Source organism: Diplotaxodon limnothrissa, linkage group LG7, assembly GCF_057381915.1.
Source record: "Diplotaxodon limnothrissa isolate DT_005_m linkage group LG7, D_limnothrissa_male_GT1.1, whole genome shotgun sequence".
NCBI classification, from domain to species: Eukaryota; Metazoa; Chordata; class Actinopteri; order Cichliformes; family Cichlidae; genus Diplotaxodon; species Diplotaxodon limnothrissa.
In genome coordinates, this window is record NC_140602.1 from 69,770,175 (window position 1) to 69,778,250 (window position 8,076).

Genomic DNA, 8,076 nt, shown 5'->3' on the forward strand with positions numbered 1-8,076 from the left:
CTGCTAACCCCTGGGTCCAGGCATGCATACTGAAATTACAAAATATTTTGGATCATAGCAATTTAGAAACAACTATAGATGCAATAATTTCACATGTCTAACTATACTCCACTGTGAAAATTAAATTTCCATGATTTTTCCCTTTAGTATTCAAAATACAGAGTCCTAGCTTTTACCTACATCGGTTTGGCTTATTTGTAAAAGTTGACAGTTGGATTCTTGTCGTAACTCTTCCACTTCGGGATCCTTAATCCCAGATATGCCATTCTGTAGTAATCAGAGATGGGCAGTAACGCGTTACAGTAACGCGTTACTGTAATCAGATTACTTTTTTCAAGTAACGAGTAAAGTAAGGGATTACTATTGCAAAAACGGTAATTAGATTACCTTTACTTTCCCACAGGAACGCTGCGTTACTGCGTTACTAAAACCGTGATATTTTTGCGAGAATGTCTCACGACAGTGACGTAAGAGTAACGGTCGTGACAACAGCTGTGTGCAGATCAACAGTGGATCATATATCGAGTACGGGAGAGAGTATGAGCGTGCAGCGTTTAACGTGTGGAAGTACTGACCTTACTTTAAGTTTGATTCCATAAAAAGTGACAAAAACATTAGTGTCCGCTGTGTGTGGGAAGAAAACTTCTTTTTAAAGCAAAAAAACCCCTAAACTTCCAACAAGCACCGAGTGCGATATAATGGGAAACTCACAGAGAAACTGCCGTATCCTTCCACTGACCGCTGCGGCACACCTGCACCAGGGTAAACCTCCGCCTGCCCCACTCCTGCTTTACAGGTGAAAATAGAGCAACAGGACCGCTGAGTCTTTGACTTTATTTATTTTCTGCTGTGTTTTACTTGCATCTATTTGAAAGACTGAGTGTAAACACAAAAAATATTTTATTTTATGTGCTGGAATGTGCAGAAAATAGGTTTAAATATTAAACAAATTTCTTTCTCTCATCTGAGAAACGTCTTCAAGCAGCTTAAAGAAGTCCAGACGCTTTTCTTTGCAAGCTCCTTTGACTGCGATGACCTGGATGACTGAGAACCTTCACAGCCGTTCTCTGTTATCACCTCTAACTGAATCCATTTCAGTCGTGCTTCTCCTTCTTCTTCCAGACCCGCTCACCCACGGGACCACCGCGAACACCCCATTTGGACGAGGACAGGGTACGAGAGGTGGTCACCAGATGCATTTGAAGCGACGCTGCCGTCGGACCAATCCTGACGCTGTGTTTCTTTTTCCTTAGTTACCACTTCGGAGGTGATGTCTAGAGATGGGGAGGGTCAGCAGCTAACAGGCCGGGCCAGCCTGGACATCTTCTCTCCAGTCAGAGAAGGTCAGAGTTCAAGTTCAACACCCATTTAAAATGCCTAAAGGTCCAGGTGAGGTCACCTGGAGGTTAAAGAATGTCTGCACTGTGCTTCAGACTCTCACGCAGGTCCCAGCTCTCACAGGAAGACGCCACTGGGAACGCCGCTCGCAGCCTCGGCGGGGAGGTGCTACAGCCCGCTGTCAGTCTTCCAGACCCCTCCGGCTATCAAAGAGGAGGAGCCAAACACCGCTGTAGCTGGAGAACTGTGTGATGCCAGAAAGGTGATGACCTTTAACCTTTAACCTCTACACCTGTGACAACGCAGGTCCACCTAACTGAACTTTGATCTGTCTCAGTCTGACAAAGTCAGCTGTTCCAGTCTGGAGACACAGAGTCAGTCCACGCCCCCTATGTCACAGTCAGCCAATCACAGTCAGCTGGCCCCGCCCTTCTTCACGCCAGAGCCCAGCCTCCGGAGAGCCAATGGCATTCAGGCTCACCTGAGCTACGACTCACCTGTCCACGGAGCTCCACCCACCACATCTGCAGCAGCAGGTAGAGTCGGGCAGCAGCAGTTCTGAGGGTTCAATTCCCACTAAGGTCCGATATCACCGTGGTTAGTTCACTGTTTGTGGGACTCTGTAGGAATAGGCTTGTGAATTGGACGCTGAGTTCAGGGTCAGCTGCTTGTGTGGGAGATTCCGATGTTTCCTCTGCCTTCAGGTCCGGCTCTGTCGGCTGCCGTTTCCTCGTCTCTTTCTCAGAACATCGCCGACGTGGTTGGACAGGCCGGAGCTGCTCCCCTCACCTCCCTGCAGATCCACTTCATCCAGAACATGATCCACGAAACTCTGGAGGAGTTCAGGTCAGTCTGACCTCTGACCTCTCTTCAGAGAAAAATCAGCTAGCCTTTTTGTGGGGACTATTTTCAGAGGCGGGTTGATTTGGTGTTTTTGAGCTTTTATGGCAGCGGGACATGAACAAGCTTCTCCTCCTCAGGAACGCCTGTCACAAAGACATCATCAACCTCCAGGTGGAGATGATCCGACAGTTTTACATCCAGTTGGTACGACAGATTCGTCCGAGCTTTCCTCTGATGGTCAGATGTGACTTTCTGGTTTTTTATGATTCTGTGTTTGTGTTTCAGACTGAGATCCACAGTCTGATAGAGAAATACTCCGTCAACGAGTCTCTGGTGGAGGAGATCGAGAGGCTGAGGGAGGAGAACCGCCGGCTCAGGGCCAACTACTGACCGTCTGGAGCCTCGTTCTGGCTGCCTCCTCCCATCCTGACGTCAGATGGTCCAACATGAACACGTGTGTGTGTGTGTGTGTGTGTGTGTGTGTGTGTGTGTGTGTGTGTGAACACTTATGTACCCTGTTTTGTTGTAATTTAATGAATTTTGATGTCAAAGCCTGGAAGAGTTTGAAAGGCGGTCGGTTCACATGTGCCTGCATCATGTTTTAGTAAGAAGCTTTCGTCTGAAGAAGAATAAAAAGAAAAAGTTTACAGCCAATAAAAAAATTACGTGTGTGTGTTTTCATGTACATCAACCCGAATCTTTCTAAAACCTTTGGTGTGTTTATCACAGTTTTAATGATCAGTAAGTAACACGGTGTGAGGCAGTATTTACGGTGATATGCGGTCGTAGTTTGTAGTGAAATGTGTGTTTGTTCTTTGGCTTTTCGCGGGCCGGCGGTTTGAGCGTGTCGGGGTGGGGTTACTCTCTGCGCGCTCACACTCTTTGGTTGTTTACCTGCTAGCCTGTGAGCGCGCAGCACGCTCACTAAGTTCAGACTTTTAGGTTTTCGTGCTCCGCGGCGATGAACCCGGAGCTCAGCGGGTTGTTTTAGACCAACAGCAGCGGGGGAAACAGATTCACCGCGGGAACTTTAACCCTGCGTGACCTTTGACCCGCTCAGGCTCGGTTAGTTTATTGTCGGGTTTTTCTCTTTCAGCCGCTCAGAGCAAAGTTGGCTTCCTGCTAGCGCTGCTCACCTGACGTGAATCACCTGAAGGTGACGTTTCATTTGATCCACTTCACGCAGGAATTCAAACCCTGCAGCAAAACTGAGACCAACGAGCCTCAAACGTTCCTGTAAGTGTTTATAGTATTTATGACGTCACGAGCTGAGCGTTAAACGTGTTTTCAGTCTAATCTAACGCGCACCTGGCAGACAGGTGTGCGTTACATGTACTGCGATACTGCGTGTACTTTCTAACGTTATAGACCTGCAGGCAGAGACACGCGGAAACAGTGTTACCTGCAGCAGGTGCCGGCGGTCACGCCCACTACAGATCACGTGCTGGTGTGCCAATTTTTTGCACACCTGGATGAGCCGCTGTGGGTTATGTGCTAACCGCGAAGTGAACCGGGTCGCTCTCCACCAGACTCCATTCACAAAAGCTGGATTTTTACGTCACAGAAGGGCGGAGCTTTGCGTCTGCAGCGGCCTCGACTGGTCCGTTAGTTTGTGTTACGGAGCGACTCTGATGTTTTAGTGAGTTAGTTCGGATCACAAGAAAACACTGAAACAGTAAAGTCACGCAAAGTTGAATAGAAACTTCTTTTTTCTGTCAGGTGAAAATCTGCGTTTTTGTGAGTGGACTCTGGTGTAAGATCGATTTCTTTGTTGGCCTCCCAAAAGCCATAAACGTCATCATCTAGTCCCAAACGTCATGGGAACAATAGGTTAGCAGGTACCTTCAAGATGTACTTTATTGTTATTATTAACATTTAATTATTAAACAGCTTTATTGTTGTTTATTTTTAAAGTGTTACTGTTACACTGGCGCCTGTAGTGCTTCGGCTGTCACAGATAAATGACAGTCGGCCATCCGATCCGGAGCCGATGGCTTCAGATCTGACTGCGTCATTCAGCCTTAACGCTGTTTGTGATTCCTGTGAAGCGACTGATCTGGTTCGATGGTTCTCTTGTTGATTCGTCAGCAGAGCTGCAGTTTTCTTTGTGTTGCACATGGAATTGAATCCTCAGCAGTTACTGAGCGTGAGCAGCAGGTTAAACCTCTTTAATCTGAACTTTGCGTTTATTCTGCCTTTCTCAGCTCGGACTGTCCTCCAGGAAGATGGCCAACCCACTCAGGTCTGAAGTGTTTCGACTGTACAAGAACGTGAGTGTTGGGGAAATTCATTTTTAAAGAACTCGATGACCAAAGTTCCCTCTAATGTTCCACGTGTCTGAGCGAACACACAAACTCCCTGAGCGTCCCGTGGACCACTGTGAGCAGCAGCAGACGTGTGCACTGTGGTCACGCCAGCATCCAAGTTACATGTTTACTAAAGTAATCAAATTACAGCATTTACATTTATGTTAGATGACTTTTAATTAACTGCTTTAGCCCACTGACAATGAAAACTTAAACAATCTTGTTCATGTGCAGCATGTTAACACTATTGGAAGCAAAAATAACCTGAACTCCAATTTTGAAAACAACTTTATTTTTATTATTTTTTGCTCTGACTGTATTGTGAGTCTGTGGTCTGGGAGAGAGTCTGTAACTCTGTCTGCAACATACAGTAAATAATGACCAATGTTGGGCAATTAATTATTTAGTTACTTCTTCAAAAAAGTAACTGAGTTATGGAAACAAAGTTTTGCAGCTGTTTACCTAAAAATGCAGCCAAGGTGTTTTTAAATAAACATTTCAAACTATTTACAGAACAATCAGCTGTTCTGCATCAAATCTGATGCCACACAAATTATTTGTGACGCTCCAAAAATAATTTGTGTCCACTATGAGATGAAGGAGAACAACAGCCTGATACCTGCAGGCCTGACAGCAGCAGATGTGTCACTGCTGTAACACCTGTAACACTCAGCAGGCGCCTCATTGTTCTGACACACAACAACACTATTGGCTACACTAAACACTAACTACACGCTAACTACACACTAACTACACACTGACTACACACTGACTACACACTGACTACGCACTAACTACACACTGACTACACACTAACTACACAAGATTTGTGCTAAACGTCTCAAATCTCTCACATCTCAAACACGCCGTCACTCCTAAAACTTCCCCCTCCCTAAACAACTAAAGGTCATGTTGCCATATCATTCTTTGATTGGTCCACATGGTACATTTTTCCACCAATAGGAAAGGCTGGGAGTTTTGTTTTTGTTCACAGGCTTTCGAGCGGTTTCCTTATAAAACGGCGTTTTTACCGTTTCTTCCTGCAGTAAATAGAAACAACGACAGTATTCAGGAAGAAAACCAAACATTGCAGATATTTTATCATAACTCTGGTTTTACGTGGCCGATCAACACAATTTAAAAACTGGTATAAAGTCCACACTTTGTCCGTCAGTTGTTCCGTCTGTCCTGCTCACATCTCCAATGGTTGTACACGTTGTCATTAACGTGGCTTCACTCCACATCAGCTGCTTTGCTAAAACACCGGCACATAAGGACGCTGTCATAGCCTGTCAGCGACGTTGATCAGCTGCGTATATACGAATGTGAATCGCATCATTGGCTGGACTGTGGGATAAGGTGGCATCGTTCTGATCACATACGGGAGCAGCCAGTCACTGACTAACACTGCAGAACAGAATTGTTAAAGTTTAATTTTAATTTCAGTGCAGGTCAGATTTTTTTTGTGCGCAACGCAGATTTTCTGTGCCAGCAGTGCGCAGCTTAGAGGGAACATTGTCGGTGACACGTTGTCCTCCAGCGATTCTAGATTTTCTGTTTTCACAGCTGTAAACGTCAGAATCGGGAGTTTGGATGATGAGACTTCAGGCGGCGTCAGCAAAGACTCCATGATGATGTTGTTAACATTTATTGACAGTTAATTTACTTTTAAGATGATCCGTCGGTGCCACTGTGAGCCGTCGGAGGTGCGTAATGATGAGATGACCTCAAACAGATCTGAAGGCACAAAGCTGCCTCTCAAATCTCCCATCATGCAAAGCGGTGCTGAGCCCCACCAAAATGTTCAAGCTTCATGTTTATCTGTGAAGATGTCAGCAGTGTTTACAGAGGGCGCTGCAGCAAGTGTCGCCCCCTGCTGGGCATTAAAAGAATGCAACTGCGTGCACAACCTGTAGTGTCTGCACCAAAGCACTGAGGTCTTTATTCATCTGTCAGAATGACGCTGAAGTGGTGTTCTGATATATTTAAAGCTTATTTATCGGATCGGGCTGAGATTATCTGCTCAGAAACACTCTGACGACACTTCATCATGTTTAGGGTGAAAAAGTGGACGTTTCAGTGGCAGAGCCGTCGTTACGCCGCGAACAACATCAGCAGAGAAAACCAACAATCAAACTCACAGCCCACCATCACAATATTTTAATAACATTAAAGCCCAAAACCCAGAAATCTAACACGCCTCCCTCTGTAGCCCCGCCCCTTTAACGGGTTCTGAGTGAAACCAGCTGCACACGTGACATAAGATGTGCTGTGGCCTGAGATGGTCACCACATTTTTCTTTGGTGAAACTCAGTGAGTTTAGACAAACAGGCAGCAGGCGGCGCTTTCTTATTTCATAAATGCAAAAAATAAGATGCCCGCACTCGTGATCCCTCATGGTGAAGGTTTAAAGACTTCCTGTGTCCACCTCACGCAGGAGCTCCGCCCTCCTGAGTGAATTAGAAAGTAAGGTGAGACACTGTAACAATCAGTGTTTTTAAAGATTTTATGCATGAGGAAGCGTGTAGGATGGAGATCAGCGGCGCCTTTATGACCGCAGAGCTATCTGCAGATAAACCTTTGACCCTCTTTAGGAAAACACTTTCTGTTATCAGCTTTAGACTAAGATAAGGTCTCTGCAGGGAGCGCCGCTGAAGGAATTACAAAGCAAGACTATGTGACAAGATTTCAGATTCACCTTTTGTAAAGTGAATCACTAAAAGCGCTCGTGGATCCTCGGAGCGTTCCCGCTGCTCGTCCTGATAAAACACATTGGCCTCTGGAGGTGTGTCAGTCTAAGATCATCGTCCAGAGTGATTTTAAGACCTGTGCTGATTTTGAGATCATGTGATCATCATGTGCCGTCATACATCGGCCGCCTTTTTGCCCTTTAGTAAAAATAAAGACATATTTTTGCTAACACATCCTCTTCCTCCTTGCAGCTCCTCTACCTCGGCAGGGAGTACCCCAAAGGTGGTGACTACTTCCGCGACCGTCTGAGAGCGGCGTTTGTCAGGAACAAGGCGGTGGAGGACCCCGAGCAAATAAAGGCCCTGATTGCTCGTGGCGAGTACGTGGCCCGGGAGCTGGAGGCGCTTTACTACCTGAGGAAGTACAGAGCGATGAAGAAGCGCTACTACGAGGACTAAACGGCGACCGAACGGTGACGACACAAACAGCTCTGAGGTTTACGGATCCAATCCTGAGGTCACATGACCACCGAGTGAAGCCTTTAAATTAAAGTATTCAAAACAAAAACAAGCGTGAGTCCTCCTTCCTTCCTTCCTTCCTTCCTTCCTGTCTGTCTGTTCCCATAGGAAACAGTAGAAGCAAGGTCAGAGGTCAGAGGTCGGGGGGGGCGATGGCGTCTTTGTCGGCCAGGTTGACTCTGCAGATGGGACAGGTGGGGTTATCCTGGGGGGGGAGGAGACAGAGTCAGGTGGCGTTCCAAGTTTATGTCATCTCCGTATAACCAAGCACGGCGTTACCTTCAGCCACTGGTCGATACAGTGAACGTGGTAGTCATGGAAACACGGCAGAATCCTCAGCTTCTCGCCGTCGCTGTAGTCGCAGACACAGATCTGACACC

At 46.4% G+C, this 8,076-nt stretch overlaps 2 protein-coding genes across 3 annotated transcripts; both read left to right on the forward strand.

Moving 5' to 3' along the window:
- Positions 1–1,127: 1,127 nt before the first annotated feature.
- Positions 1,128–2,649, forward strand: LOC146629744 (protein NEDD1-like). Its single transcript, XM_085358844.1, has 7 exons — positions 1,128–1,173; positions 1,254–1,343; positions 1,434–1,600; positions 1,676–1,874; positions 2,043–2,184; positions 2,319–2,385; positions 2,467–2,649. Exons 2-7 carry the CDS (start codon positions 1,271–1,273, stop codon positions 2,569–2,571), a joined length of 753 nt encoding a protein of 250 aa, XP_085214970.1. The 5' UTR covers positions 1,128–1,173; positions 1,254–1,270; the 3' UTR covers positions 2,572–2,649.
- A 429-nt stretch (positions 2,650–3,078) lies between these two features.
- On the forward strand, positions 3,079–7,751 carry LOC146629745 (electron transfer flavoprotein regulatory factor 1-like). 2 transcript variants are annotated; one of them, XM_085358846.1, is made up of 3 exons: positions 3,079–3,417; positions 4,386–4,451; positions 7,430–7,751. In XM_085358846.1, the coding sequence occupies exons 2-3, from the start codon at positions 4,407–4,409 to the stop codon at positions 7,634–7,636; spliced, it is 252 nt and encodes an 83-aa protein (XP_085214972.1). In that variant the 5' UTR covers positions 3,079–3,417; positions 4,386–4,406; the 3' UTR covers positions 7,637–7,751. The 2 variants fall into 2 exon arrangements, with proteins under 2 accessions (XP_085214972.1, XP_085214971.1); XM_085358845.1 differs by having other exon boundaries at positions 3,079–3,246; positions 7,430–7,750.
- Positions 7,752–8,076: the final 325 nt, after the last annotated feature.